This window comes from Ricinus communis, chromosome 8 (assembly GCF_019578655.1).
Source record: "Ricinus communis isolate WT05 ecotype wild-type chromosome 8, ASM1957865v1, whole genome shotgun sequence".
Lineage (NCBI taxonomy): Eukaryota > Viridiplantae > Streptophyta > Magnoliopsida > Malpighiales > Euphorbiaceae > Ricinus > Ricinus communis.
This window is the reverse complement of record NC_063263.1, coordinates 8110621-8126401: the sequence shown is the minus strand read 5'-3', so window position 1 is coordinate 8126401 and position 15781 is coordinate 8110621. Positions and strand designations below refer to the sequence as shown.

Sequence of the window (15781 nt, the reverse complement as noted above, 5' to 3'; positions counted from 1 at the left end):
GGTTAAGAAGGAAGTTACTTGAGCAGCTCGCACATGTGGGAGAGACCGAGTCTTCACGTTCACGCCCCAACTGTTTAAGAATCAGGAAAGAAAACTCTAACTGAATTAAAAAGGGAAATCTTTCTTAACGAATTTTTAGTTAAAGATTGGCCAGATTTTTTTATTTAATTAATAATTTAAAACAACATGTGGTTCATATGCTTATTTTCTTTCAGCTCCCCAATCACCACCTATGTGACCTAGTCTTCTGCTGGTACTAAATACGTACACAATTAGTACTAATTAAACAATTTCTTTCTTTTTTCTTTTTTTTTTTAAAATATAAAAATTTAAAAAAATATTTAGGCACAATTCAGAAACTTTTACCTTTTTCCATAGTTCTCAGCTCTAGATATAAATTGCACCATTGGATTGTCAGCTCTTATGCTATTTGGGATGTTTTCTTTCCACAAAAACTCTAACCTGATTTAATTTTTTTGTTCTTTTGAAAAAGTCAATTTCGGATTCTAATGATGGATTTATAATATGTAAATATGACTAGTCGATGGATCTAAACTTTACCCAACTTTACCCATGTAAGAACAAGTGACATTCTACTCATATTGTAAAGAGCATGATGTGATATTTTAGTAAATACAAAAACTTTTGGGTGGCAATTAAACTGGAAGATATTAATGGTAATAGTAGCAGTACAATGTTTATGGGACCAATCTGACATGGAAGGATCTAACTTGTAGGCAGAAAATGCAGAACAGGAGAGAGGTGTAAATATTAGGATTAGGCAAAATATATTTGAGTTCAATCCTCTTGGGACCTACACAGTCCACATCCTCTCTCTTTCTTTCTTTTTCTTTCTCTCTCTTGGAGTTGCTTTTTTTCTTTGGTGTAGCTTTTTGGATGAGATCCTCCTGTGGAATTTCCAAGGCGACCCTCTTCTCTAGCCGAATCTATCTTTTGCCATATATATCTTTTGATTCCATCTCCACTTAACAATCATTTTGTTTTCTTTTGCCACTTTCTTCTTTTGATTATCATTTCTCCCTTTTTGATCTTCTCATTCTTCTTTCTACCTTTTCAGTAATGTCATGTTTTCTTGGTGCTGGTACTAGAATTTCAGGATTAAGTTTGTTGTTTTTTGAGGTGGGTTGATTGTGGGTACTTATAAAATTTTGAGTTAATATCATATTTGGCTGTTCTGACCTTTCTTTAGTTCAAAGATTTCATTTTTACGAAGTGGGTTACTTCTGGGTGCTTGAAAGTTTGTATCTTGGTCAATAACCTTTCATGTGCTTTAGTTGTGTGTTTATGGTTTTCGATCAGGAAGAAATTTGCTTTTCTGAGGTGGGTTGATCTTCACTGACTTTAAATTTGGGAATGCTCCACCAAGTTGCTGCTTTTGCTTTCTGGGTAGGCTCCTTTTTGGTTTTTGATGATTGAATATTATTCGAAATTTCAATTTTTTTTTAAAGTAGGCTGATCCTAGACACTAAAAGAATAGAGTTCGTTTTTTAATAAGTAACTGATTTTGCTATCCGAGTACGCAAGTTTTTTGGTTTTTGGTCAAAGTTATCCAAAATGCTTGTGATTGATTTTCAGTGAAGGTCTATCTCCTTTGAAGAATTTGAGTATGCTATTATACTAGGCATTTATTTACAGCGAATCTTGCCTCAAAAGGATGGTAATTGGATGAATTTGGTGAAAGTATAAATTTCTACCAGTGGAATTTGTGGTGAAGAAAGAGAAAAAGGATGATGAGAGGGACAAAAGATGAGGATAAAATGATAAGTCCTATGTTTCCTAGGCTTCATGTCAATGATACAGAGAAAGGAGGGCCAAGGGCACCTCCAAGAAACAAGATGGCTCTTTATGAACAACTGGGTATCCCTTCTCGAAAGGTTAGTTCTGGATCAGCATCCATGTTGCCTCTTCCACCTAACAATGGCAGTACCTTTGTTCCTAAAATGTTACCAAGCCATGTGAGTTCCTGGGTCCTTATTTCTTTTTATTTCTTATTTTAAATTTTTTCTCATGAATGAACATATTTTGCTTGAGATTATCTTACTTAATTTATCATATAAACAATGAGTGTGCCTTTGGTTAATGCTCTGGTAAGTTTCTGGATCCTGATTGGTTTGGGATATGCATTTTACCTGATATAATCCTTAGGCAATAAAACACAGCCTTGGCTCTTCAAGCGGTGCACCTAATGAGTTTTTGTATATCCTTTCTTCCAATCTTGAGGAGTTACATTGGACACTTTGGTGTGATCTTGGATAAAATTAGTATCATTTTAGTTCCTTGATCTACTACAGGAATAGTTTTTTTCTAGATTATTATTAATCAAGATGGTTTGGAAATTGCTATCATCTTCACTTTTTTTTATCTATTGGAAAACAGTCAAATTAGCTTGCACTTTGCAAAATTCCTGGATTATGTCGTAGGATCTTCTGACTGGTTTGCTAAATACTCGTTTAGGCTTCATTTTTTGATAAATACCTCTTCCTTTTTGCATTCTTTTGCTGTTAGGTTACAAGTGATTCATGTTCACAAGTCAGCGGCAACGAAAGAAGCGTTTTTACTCCATTTTGTAACTCCCCTGCACCTTCACATTCTGAGAAGTCTTTTTCTTATTCCTCTGATGGAATTAAGCGAAGCAATAAGATGGAAAATCAAGAATGGAAGTCCATGAATTGTACGAATGGTCAAAGTTTGAAAACCACAGAGTCTTTGTTATCTAATGCTAGCAATTCATTTCAGTTGCACAATTTCTCCCACTTAAAAAACTTCTCATGGAAGAAGATTGGATATGAAAATGATTTTCGAGTTTCTGGCTCTGCCCAGTCAGGAGCAGTTCCGCATTCTAACAGCAGTCAACACAATAAAGATAGAGAAAACCAACCATGCTGGAACTTGAGCTTTTCAATGCACTTTCAGAATGTCTCTGAAAAGCAGAAGAAAGGTCCTGGCATCATAGATTTAAAGGCAACAGAGTCTACAAGGAACCAAACTGAAGAGCAGAGAAAAATGTCCGAGGCTTGCAAGGATCTTAGGGAAAGATATTCTCCTGTCCCATCATTTCATGATAAAACTTCAGCAGATCCATCATGTAGCCCATCGGGAAAAGTTAAAAGACCTGAATCACTGAAGCGAGCACATCCATCGTCATATCAGGATCACAGAAGCAGTTCAGTGGATTTCTTGAGGAGCTTAAAGGGTTCAAAAGGTCAGTTAGATCAAGAATTTGTCACAGTGCAGGATAAAGCAGTCCATAAAGAAAAATCTTGGGAGGAATATGCTATCGGCAATGATAAGGAAAATGCTGCCAAAGTGACAAGCAAGTTATGTTATAGGTTACCTCTCAGAGATGATAATAGAAGTTGTAATGTGATTGAGAATAGCAGAAAAAACCATGAAGACAAGCAAAATGGGTCTTTGCAAGTAGGAGATGTTGAAAGGCACAATGATGGCTCAGAAACTTCCTTGGTGGACTCCTTATCTGCTTTGGAAATATCGCCTGATGATGTTGTAAGAATAATAGGCGAGAAACAATTCTGGAAAGCAAGAAGAATCATTGTCAAGTAAGTATCTTTTCAGTAGTTTCTATTTACATAAGTTGCTGCAAATCGCTACCAAACTTGTGGAATTTTGTTTACTTTTTGAAGTTTATGTACCTTTTATTATTTATCACTAGTCTAACTTAGAATTTTCCGTTATGGTAGTTATTCACCTCCTGTTCACTGACCATCCAATGCACTTCGGATTTAGAGTGGTCTGTAGATGATCCTAGAGAAATACAAACTCTAGAAATTTCTAGAGTCTATGTTTGCTTCGATATCCTTTAGTTACTTTCACGGATTCAAAAAATTTCTCTGTGAGTTTGTATTATTAAGCCCTTGACTTGTACATCTATGCATACATCTCACTAGATAAATTAGGTGAGAGTGGAACCACAAGCTATTCCCTCTCACATGCATAAACTATTTAAACCTGGAAGTAACTTGCTATGTTGTATCATAACTGGAGGTGCAACCTATGGTTTGGTTCGATCTTATGAAGCAAAGCAAGTGCTATAAATAGAAGAATCTAAGAATCAGAAAGCACCGCTATCAATCGGAACCTCTTCTTCTTTTCTCTCTCACTGTTTGGGCCGGTGTGGGTTGAGAGATTTAGTGGCATTAGACAGCATCAAGTAAGAATTCCCATGTACACACTTTGCTCACTTTGTTATGGGCTAAAGTTCCTCATGCTGTTCCTTTGTTTTGTGCCCTTTTCTTTATTAGTAGGCCTTTCAAAGTGACATATGTTATCTACTGAGTTTGGTACTACAAATATCTAAATCACTATATGAAATAATTGACTCACAATCACTCTCTTTAAAATTTATAGAATTACATTTTGATGATTACCTTGTATAAACACTATTGGTGTTTTCTGATTTTTATTTCAACTTGTCAGTTCTGTCCTGATTGATATTATAGGACAGTTGGAAATTCTGTTTTTTTACACCTCAGCAGGGCCATGATTTGCATTTGCATAACTAGTGTCTAAAACTCTGTATAAGTTGTAGGTGGGAGGCACTGACATGTCTCACTTAGCAGAAACGATTTATACTGTGTAATAAATCAAGGTCTGCAGTGTCTGGTAGGATATTATACACGTTACACAGATTTCTTATTGTGTATTTGTGGGCAGCCAGATTCAGTTGTTGATTATTTTACTCTCTCCTGTCTCTTCCGCACAAATCAATAAATTTTGCAGGATATAGCATTCATGTTATAAGAGTGGTCCATCTAGCAAGAATATCAAATGTAATGTAGCATGTAAGCTGATATCTAATCTATAACGTGGTTTATATTCTACCTTTTTGTCCATATGCATGAAATTTTAGTCAGTACATGTATTCCTTAACTTGTTCGACAGTATTAATATTTGACCTGGCTTCTTTTTTGCTGTTGTTTGCAGTCAGCAAAGAGCATTCACAGTGCAAGTATCCGAGTTACATAGGCTCATAAAGGTATGCTGAGCACCTGATCAAGCTGCTAGCCTTTTCTATCATGAGATAGTGCATATGATTTCTTTTACTTGATTTATTGCATCTCAGTTTGGAAAGTGAACCAAGTAAATGATGTTAATTTGGAACAGGTACAAAAACTGATTGCTGGTTCACCGGCACTATTGCTGAAAGACAAGTTTTATTTGGGAAAAGCTTTCTTGAAGGCCTCTGAGGCTAAAAAGGTTCCATCTAATTATGCTATAGAACAACCACCACCAATTGTTAAACCGAAAGATGGTTCCCAGAAGCCACACTCTAGCACTGAATTTGCCGAAGAGAATGCAGTTGCAAAGCTTTCCCTTTCTGCTGTTAATAATGAAGTCAGTAAAGGACTTCATACAAATCAATCAAATTATGGATCTGATTCAGGAGGGCATCTGCCAGCTCCTGTTGCTACCAATTCTGGACCATCTCCATGGTGTTTCCCGCCGCCTAGCAATCAGTGGTTAGTTCCAGTAATGTCCCCTTCTGAGGGTCTTGTTTACAAGCCATACACAGGGCCATGCCCTCCAACTGCCGGATTTATGGCACAGGTTTATGGCAACTGTGCTCCAGTGAGCTTAGATGGAGAGCATGGGGACTTCATCAATGGAGCTTATGGTGTCCAAGCTTCTCATCAAAATGGGATTGGAATCCTTCCCAGCGATCCTCCTTTAGGTCAGAACTATTTTCCACCTTATGGCATGCCAGTCATGACTCCCTCCATTTCAGGTTTATTATTTGGGCAGGTGAGCCCATTCAATGGACCCCAGTCAAAAGGCAATCAGTTATCACTTGGAGACATGAACTTCACCTTCCCACAACAAAGCTCATGTCATATATCTAGCTCAATGAGTCGTGTGATCTCATGCTGTGCTGAGAACTTTCAACCATCAAAGGAAAGTAAGGTACAAGGAAGTACTGCAAGTAGTCCCTCTGAGAGTCTTAAAGGAGATGCACTCCCGCTTTTTCCTATAGAACCAACAGCTCAGGCATCAGATCAAAATGGTCAAACTGATGCACAATGGACGCGTGTGATTAAGGTTGTGCCTCACAACGCTAGATCAGCAACTGAATCAGCAGCTCGCATTTTTCGGTTTATACAAGAAGAAAGAAAACAATATGATTAAATATATGAGAATTATATCTCCTAAGACATACTGGTGGAAGTCACACCGATCTTGTTAGTCTTATCAAATGTACTATTTGTATAATTCTGTTATACATATTAAGAGCATGTAAATACATTTGTTTAATGAAAAATAGTACTCTAAACCATCTGCATGTGAAGAAAGTTGTCTTGTATTAGTTGCTTCATTTACATATTTTACTGGAAAAAGATCTGCAGATACCAGTCTTATTATGGGCATTCCAATGACAAGAAAACGAGAAAAATGTAAAATTATCAGATAGCAATAACTGGAAATCCTTGTTATATATGAATTAAGGATGTCGGTGGCATGCTCATCCTCACTAAATAAATAACTAAGTAAATAATAAATGAAATGAAATAGAAAATCACAGCTTACACATTATTCTGGGATCTGAGCTGGCGTTGCGAATGCCATGTTAATTTGCAGTATATAACTGTAAAAGCCAAAGCATGACAAGATCATATTTCTGTCAATGAAATACAGGATCAGTCCCCATCATAATGCATGATTACATATGATGCAACTTGCAAGTGCACTGGGATTCAGTCTTGATATTGTCATAAGCTCAGAACATTTCAGACCTTAAAGAATTGCAAGTGCATAGTGACCCAGTCTTATATTATCAAAATATCTATTGTTGCACTCTCTGGATATGGAGATGTCCAGGGCATAGGATCAACAAGTTCAGCAATGGGATAACTCTTGTCTGGATATATGATTGAAGATTCAGTTCCTTGAAGTTACACAATGGGAGGAACTAGAGTTTGTCTGGATTCTCTTGGAATAATGTCAAACTGCAAAAGCAGAATCAGAAAAATATGAGTTTTGTATTGGATGATCGAGTTGCATTTACATATATAAATAATGCTTTCATGGACATACCATCACAGGGTTGCTTCAACTGGCAATTTTGCAAGTCCAAGACCTTTGCATTTAGAACAGATGGAGACATTTCGACGGTTTTAATTGCGGCATGTTTCATTGTCTAGATCATCTTAATTGTCATTCTAATAAAATAATTTAATACGAGCAATTTCCTCATGCACGTTCTCTTTAAATTACATTTTGGTACCATAATAATTATTAGAGGTGTCACTAGAAGAAAAAAAAAATCTAATTTTTTCTTAGATACATATATATAGTCATGCCTCAATACATATATATAGTCATGCCTCAAGCAAAAGTAAGGAAAAGCTAGCCATTTTCATCCATTGCAAATGTGTTCTACTTGGAAAGCCAGAATCTGTATAGGCAATCTTTTTCTTTTTCTTCTTCTTTTTCTTTTATGGACATTGTGTTGAATATCCTGGACCTCCAAAATAAAAGTGAACTCCAAAATCATCATACCCCATTTCTCCAAATTGCAGATCATAGCAGGAAGATTTCGTTATATATGGTTCGAGGCCATCAGGATCTCTCAGGACACCGGAATCGTCAATGTAACCAAGTTTGAAGAGTACAGCAGCTTTTTTGTAACCTTCACTAGGGAAATGGCCACTTCCCATTTGTGTAGAGGTATGGCGACCATTCAATCCATAATTCACTATCTCTCCACCCCAATTTATCCGTGTTGCACTTTCAGCCAGAGTAGTGAAAATCGAAGAGGGCCAGTACCCTATATCTTGGCCTCTAATTTGTAGCCACCAGTTCCCACTTTCTCTATCCTGATAAAATCAACCATTTCTACGTCAAAAGCAATAAAAACTTTTTTAACACAAGTATTTCCTGCTGCCGTGCCGGGCACCAGGAATGTCCTGCAGCCACTGACATAGCTGCAGGACACCAATAATTAATCGATTATGATCAATTACAGCTTTAGTACAATGGTAAGAGACCCAGTAGCAGTCCAAGTAGACAAGACTTCTTTTTCTTCTTAATGAGCTGGTGGGATGTCTATGTCCTATGGTCTCATCCATGAAAGTGTTCCAAGTTTTGGCCCGACATAAGTTAATGGAGGCCCTCTGGATATATATGCGGTACCAGAACAATAATAATAAATAGTAGAGACTAATGGGGATTACCTTATGTACAGCTATGTCTCTATCATATTGGTTGCCATCGTAGATGGAGACTGGCCTTATCGGAGTACCTAATGCGAGCTTACTGCTGGTTTGTACAAAACCAGGGCATACAAGATCGTAGCAACCTGTTTGTCCGTAATTATCTCTCTTAACGAACCATGTGAATACATGTAAAAAACAAAAAATAGGATAAAATGTGAATAAGAATTAGAAAAGAATGAAAATTTATGCATATATACTTACTGTCCAATAAATGAAAGTTCTTGGTTTATTATCACCGGGAAAAACCTGAAACATCATGATTTAATTTGTAAACCATCCATCTAAAAAAATCTTAGGATTTTGGAAGTTCTGATCTCAAAAGTTAATTACATTTGAAAGTGGATAATGATTGGACTGGAAGTTTTTGAAGATTGTATGTGCAAAAGTTAATTAAATTGGGAAGAAAAACAAATGACAATAAAGGTCTCAGTAAACTTACTTGCCAGCCAGCCTCAATGGAGTTAAGATCTTGGTCCAAACCTGACAGAACCCATATTTGAGATAAACTAAATTCCCCGTCATTAGCTTTTGCTGGGTTCCATACGTTAAGTTTTGCATGTGCCCCATAGTAATAGCCACTTTCCAGAGAGACTTGGGCATACTAATTTATATATCATTTTTATTGAAAAGAAAAATTGATAAATGTATAAGAAGAATGACATAAATTAAATAAAATTGTGGACCCTATTCTATAAAATGTGCATTAAATTTCTTTCTTTTTGTTTTCCTTTTCTAAAATAGTGATAATTGATATTATGATACCTCATGAACTGGGGGGCTAAATGCATTTGTCCTATTTAGAAGAACTGGGCTAGTTTTGGGGTGTCTAAATAGATGTGTTCTTGCGATTGGTATTGTTCCTTCAGGACACATTCCCTTCTCTTGTAAAAGCTCTGTACTGTTTCCTGCTTTTAGTCCATTTGGATATGAACTGGGTCTCATCTGTAAAATCAGACACATATTATAGTATTAAGCAAATTTATGTTTTCACTTGTCCTAACTTCCTTATTATGTTTACCTATGTTAAATTTCACAAGTTCAAGAGAGTGTGGTCCAACTTTATCAATAATAAATTAGATTATATTGGTTATCAATCTGACTTTGTGTTAGAAACACAAGAGATCAAAGTCTTTACCTGTATAATATGATTTTTGAGAAGTGGATGACTAAAAGCTGGTTGTTAATAGATATCAACACACTCAATTACATCACCATCCTCACTCTGCAATACATAAGGAAGATTTTTGTTTTAAAAGAAAATTAGCATTCAGATAAGAGAAAAAGTACATAAAGTGGAGTGGCTGTAAGAATTCAGTGATAATACTAAACCTGTTTAGCGTATTCATGGATGGAATTTGAAATCCTTGTTCCATCAACAAATCTATAGCACAAGAAAGCTATTAAGAAAAGAATCCTACTTGTAACATGGTCTTGATGAACTTGACTAGCCATTGCAGGAATGTGAAATTTTTATTTGCTCTTCAACTTTTCAATTTGAGGTACAACCTGAAAAAGATATACTGATGTGAGGACTCCATTGCATGCATATAATATTATTACGAGAAGCCTTTTAAGGAGTTAACAAAAGCAAATTAGCTCCTTGATCATCAGTATTATTAGCCTTTTTTGCTGTTTTTAACAGGATGTCTTGGGTTTTCCATGACCAGGATTCCTTGTTTGGAAGTAACATAAAGACCAATAATTAGTTTACCCATTTAACCTGATTTTCTTGGATTCAATTTCCTATTTCATTTTTCTTGATGAAAAAATGACATTTCATTTAGATTAAGTTGGGAAAATTTTAACCAATAATATGATTTTTCATCTTGTGAAAATGCAGAATATTAAATGGCTTCATTGCATGAAAATGATGAAAAGACTATGGAAAACAAATGTGCAAAATGGTACCAAGAATCTGCTATATATACCTGCTTCTTTTTTGCTTTCCACCAAAATAAAAGTGAACTCCAGAACCATATTCCTTTTTTTTTCCTATAACATGCATATCCTAGCAAGGAGGTTTATCACATATTGTACAAGGTTTTTCAGGATCTATCAGGGCACCCAACATATCCAAGATTGAAAACTGGACCAGCTTTTTTGGAAGCCTTCGCCAGGTGAATGGTCAGTTCCCATTTGTGTAGAGGCTCTCAAGATTTATGATCTTATCTATGACCATTCCTTGTTTAGAGAATGCACAACCATCATTGATAAGATTACCCTTTTAAGCGGATTTATTGGGTAATATATATCATTTTCTTGTCAGAATTGAATTTTATTTGGATGAAGGTGGAAGCAAGTTACGAAATGAGATGACTCATCATCTGACTCAGCTGCATATAGGAGAAGTTATAACAGACACCAACCCACTTGGCCTTTTCCCTTTCTTCCTCTTTCGGTGTTTGTATGTAACAAAATCATCCACAAAAGTAATACTATATTCAGAAAAAGAAAAGCCCGCTTCAACACCGTCCATACAAAAATTATAATTTAGCCTGACAGTTTGATTAAGTTTTTAAATTCGAGACGCCTGCCTTCATCCGTAACTCTTTTAACTCAAAAAGATCATAATGACTTCATTGCAAGAAAGTTACCACTGAGTAGAAAAATGTGCAAGCGGCAAGAATCTACTTCCTGCCCTTTTTTTTTGTTTCAAATAGGCAACTTGTCTGACTCCACAAAAGAACCACCGCCTAGTACTCCGGAGTTAAGAGCAAAGCCTTATGTCACGCCCCGCCTCGGCAAGCTAGGCCGCACGTGGGCAAAGTTTTGGAGATAAAACAAAACTCACGTGACACTTAGCAAAAGAGATGGAATGTTGAACCTTGCTGGTAAACAGACTGGTTACAAGCAGGAATGCTCTAATAAGCAGACGAACTCAATGAAAGGAGTGTGAGCAAACATGTCCACATTTCAGAAAAGAGAAAATTAACATGTCCACTGGTTGCAGGCTTTTAAGCTTGCAACACCCTTTGATTTTCTTGCTCGTCAACTAGATGTACAAGCTCATCCAACTTTTAGCAATAAATTCATGCAAATCCCGTTCAAGTAGATATTCCAAGCAGGACCTTGAAATTAATTACTTTAGTTGTGCTTGTAAACAGTAATGGTTAATGCACAAGACAAAATTTCTCGAGAAAACTATAATCGCTAAACTTAAAACAGAGCGGACATGAATAAACTATTCCGTATAGAAGATGTTTCTACATCCAATCTTTAGTAGATAAACATATATTTATTTGGCAGGCCAACTAGCTTTTGCAGAAATGGGCACACGTCACCCTTAGTTTAATAGCTTAATTTAGACCACAGGTCAGGGTGGCCGAGTGGTCTAAGGCGCCAGACTCAAGTTCTGGTCCTCGTGAGAGGGCGTGGGTTCAAATCCCACTTCTGACATTTTTGCATAACAAAAACAAAACCGAAGATTTCTTCTTATTTCCTTCTAAAAGCTATTAAAAAGATAACTATAAAATCAACACCCAGAATATAAATATCATAAAATCAAACACACCAACAACAAAACAATAATTTCTTTTTATTAGAACTTTATAGTCCCAACAAGCATGAATTTGCCATTACTAGAAAACTTAACAAAAGGATTCTCATTATCAGTCAAGTTCTTGTCGCCTAGGATTCTCATAGATCCCCTTGTTGAGCAACTCTACAGTAATGCAAAATTAAGGATATTTTTTTATTAATAACATACATACATACATACACAAGTTATATATTTTATACATTTCTTTTTTTATCAAATCATGGCAGTTTTTTCAAGCCAAAAACTAATATTTAGAGATTGACCTATTAATAAAATCAATATATTATTTTGAAAATCTCAATTATTTAAAAAGAAAACTACCTTGTACTTTATGGAATCTGGACCAGTTGTGTATAAGCAAAGATTTTTAGGAATTTCTGTCTTACATTTGTTAGCATGTTAAAATTGAAACATTAACTTTGAAAATAAGAGAGCCCATTATCAGCACCACCTTAAGGTTGCAAATCAGTGAGATTTTTGAGGGTGACTTTGATTTTTAAAGCAAACTTAACCATTATTGTTGAGAATGATTATGAAGATTTTAAGGTATGTAATTGTGTTTATGTTAGAATGTTTAACTTTTTCTCTTCACAAAAGTGAGCTTTTTATGTCTTCAAGAAACAAAAATATTTATCCAATTCAAGGAATGAATAATTCATGCAGGCATAAGAAATATGAATTTCACAAAAAAAAAAAAAATCTTTAACTCAGAAATGAATAATGCTGCAAGCACAATGGATATGAATTGTTAGCTAATGAAGTTGACAAATATAGGAGTAGAAACAATTAATTAGTGGAAATGCTCTAAAGAAATATTTTGACAACTTGATGTATAATGTAAAAATAATTATTGAACTCAAGAAAGTGAATGCATATATAAAAGATTAGTGGATGAGGTAATAGAAACAAGTATGCATATATATAATTATTGAAATATTTTGACAATTTATAAGTATGGAATATTTGTCTTTTAGTTTTAGTCAAAAAGTTAATTTTGTTAATTATTATCAAAATGCTTTAAACCTTAGTGCAAAATGTGTGCCTAGAAATACCTTGAAGCACACTCTTTAAAATTTATATAAATAAGGATAAAAAGAATAATCATTGGCAACCACATTCATGTATGTGCATTATGGTGGGGATAATATTTTTTTTTCAATTTCTTTTGATAATGGAGCAGCATATATATGGAATTTACAAATTATTTGTCAGTCTAGTGTTCGCAATAGATTTTTTTATAAAATTATTTTTTTATTTATTTATATACACATCCCCGAATAATGAGATCCTGGGATAATTTTTGTAAAGAAAATGGTAAAAGACCCTAACTATCTCCAAGAGATGTCTCGACTCACACTTCCACTTATGAATTACTCAATGAGTTCTATGAATATAAAAATTTATTGTGCATATTTGTTTTATATCAAATTAATTTATATCCATAAAATCGGGATATTTGCATAAATCTTTTGGACATTTAAAAGTTTTAATGATGCAACTTATGTTTTAAGTGGTGTCTATTATCCAATTTTTTTATTTATTTTTATTGAATGCATTAGTGTTTCCGGTGTTTTACAAAAATATGTAAATGATGCTATTTCAAGAGAATCAATTTTAATAAAAAAAATGAAATGGATGAAATATTATAAAGAAATTCCATTAATTAATTTTGTTGCATGTGTTTTTTATCCTATGACTAAAATAGATGGTTTATATGATTATTTATTATTCTTGTTTAGGTTTTGATAATTCTAATGAAAATATAGAAAATATAATCGATATTACTAAAATAATAAATGATGCTAACAAAGTAATTACTGATTTATTTATGGTTTACTTTCTAATGATTCTTCTATTCCTAGTCAAGTTCGGAATGAATCAAATACATTTAGTAAGGATATTCTGATTAATGATGCAAAGACAAAGAAAGACCTAAGAGATCATTTAGTTCATCTTCCAAACATGACATTTATCCCACCATAATGTTTGGTGATAGTAAAACATGTACAGATTTTTCGGTTCTTAAGTGGTACAGTCGACACCAAAACATTTTGCCTATACTATTAAAAATTGCAACAAATATTTTTACAAGTCCAATCTCAACCATGTCTGTGGAACAGCTTTTAGTGCAGGGGATGGATCCTACACGATCGTCTTTGGCTCTCGAATAATTACAAGACCAAACATGTCTAGTTGATTGGAAAAAGACAGATTTAAAGCAACAAAAGTTTAAGAAAGAAGGAGATGAATATTTTTTTCGACCTCACAAGCGAAGGGACTTTAACTTCCGGCGTAGAAATTGATTAATGGGGTAAATAATTTTTTTTAAAAAAATAGGTGCGAAAACTCTTGAATTTTGATTCCTCTAAACCCTAAAAGAATACATAGACACCTTAACTTTTGGTAAGATAAGCTTTGATTCCTCTAAACCCTAAAAGAATACATAGACACCTTAATTTTTAGTAAGATAATTAACTTTAAGGCCTTTTTATTTTCTCAATTTCTTAAAGTCTTTTGAATCTGTCGAACCAGAACTGTGAACCAAAAATGGTTGGTTTCAGGAACCGTAGCCACCTCTAGACTAATATAAAATTTCATTTCTAATGATATAAGAAAAAAGAATATTTATGTTACTAAATGAATCAATAAAAATACGGTTTAAAATTTAAAATATTCTTGCCTAGTCTATATGCATATTAGCATCTATACACCAATCCAATAGATAATTAATATGTATCTGTTAGTTTTAAATAATGAAATATGTATCAATCATTTAATACTAAAGTATAAAACACTCAAACTCGAAAGACTTAATATCAAAGCATTAAAAATCTTGAATCAATTGTCTCACGACATCATCTTAGCCATCTTATTGGTCTTCCCAAGTGCAACTTGCCTCTTCTTTCAAGAATTTGAACAACTTAGTTACTATGACAAATAAATGGATGCATAATCGATTGAAACAAATACCTTCTTTTAAATACTTGTTTATATTGGAATGTCCTTTGTTAGAGAATACTGAGATTTCAAGTTCTAGTCTTCATATATTGAGACTACGTTTATGTAAGAAGATTGTTAGAGTTGAGATTAACACGCCATGTTTACAATTGTTCTCATATGATGGAGACATAATCTCTTTTTTTTTTTTCTTTTTTTTTTTCTGAATGGTTTCAACAAGCTACCAAAGACTGAGCTATGTTTTGGGTCCAATGATATGGACTTTTCTTGGTACGCTAGATTGGTCGACTTGCTAGCCAAGTTCAGTCAGTGTTTCCGGGTACTGAATTTGACAAGTGAGACTGGTAAGATATGTCCCCATGAAATTTTTGATTAAATTAAATATGAGTTTATCATATATATACAAGGTACGAGAATGATTCTCCATTAGTATAATATGTTTGTCATTTTTTATTTTTTTCAATCTTACATAGTACCAAAAGTGCTAAGAAAAATTCAATCTCCTCCATTGTGTGACTTGAAAGAACTGAATCTTTCAATATATCGAAACAAGAGTTACCTCATTGCTAAACTTGTTGATGCTATGCTCTAGATATCCTAATAATAAATACTGTGACAAAATCTTTTTTTGAAGTATAAAAAATATTCTAAAATTTTAATTATAAAAAAATACTTTGTGATTTTACTATTTGAGAACTTAGAGTATGTGGTTTTTTTTTTTTTTTTAGATAATAAGAGGTACGTGATAAAAACTTACGACAAAACAAAGTATTTCACCATTAAAAAGTATCAACTGGTTATGATTTAGCCATTTTCATTCCGATTAGCCGTTATGATCATATTTTTTATGTTTGATATCATGAGTTTAGAGCTAAATTACTCAAAAGGTCAGTATTTGATTATTAAATCGATCTCATCATCTCAATGACTTCTTAAACCGTGATTTAACAGTCAAATAATGAAATTAGAAGTTATTAATGTTATCAAACACATGTAACTTGATAATAGTAGTTGATCGAAGCAAAGGTAGCCAAAT

At 34.0% G+C, this 15781-nt stretch overlaps 2 protein-coding genes and 1 non-coding gene across 4 annotated transcripts; 2 read left to right on the top strand and 1 right to left on the bottom strand.

Annotated features, from left to right (window-relative positions):
* The first annotated feature begins 802 nt into the window (after window positions 1-802).
* On the top strand, window positions 803-6322 carry LOC8281582 (protein HEADING DATE 3B). The gene is made up of 4 exons (XM_048378042.1): window positions 803-1976; window positions 2527-3578; window positions 4963-5014; window positions 5143-6322. The coding sequence occupies exons 1-4, from the start codon at window positions 1749-1751 to the stop codon at window positions 6160-6162; spliced, it is 2352 nt and encodes a 783-aa protein (XP_048233999.1). The 5' UTR covers window positions 803-1748; the 3' UTR covers window positions 6163-6322.
* An 80-nt stretch (window positions 6323-6402) lies between these two features.
* LOC8274537 lies at window positions 6403-10454 on the bottom strand. 2 transcript variants are annotated; one of them, XM_025156786.2, is made up of 9 exons: window positions 10178-10454; window positions 9579-9755; window positions 9385-9471; window positions 9012-9191; window positions 8689-8850; window positions 8451-8495; window positions 8208-8354; window positions 7534-7850; window positions 6403-6980 (listed from the first exon to the last, which is right to left on the bottom strand). In XM_025156786.2, the coding sequence occupies exons 4-9, from the start codon at window positions 9189-9191 to the stop codon at window positions 6944-6946; spliced, it is 888 nt and encodes a 295-aa protein (XP_025012554.1). In that variant the 5' UTR covers window positions 9385-9471; window positions 9579-9755; window positions 10178-10454; the 3' UTR covers window positions 6403-6943. The 2 variants fall into 2 exon arrangements, with proteins under 2 accessions (XP_025012554.1, XP_015572842.1); XM_015717356.2 differs by lacking the exon at window positions 6403-6980 and having other exon boundaries at window positions 7203-7850; window positions 10178-10449.
* Window positions 10455-11561: 1107 nt separating this feature from the next.
* On the top strand, window positions 11562-11645 carry TRNAL-CAA. Its single transcript has one exon. It is a non-coding gene; the product is annotated as a tRNA-Leu (tRNA).
* Window positions 11646-15781: the final 4136 nt, after the last annotated feature.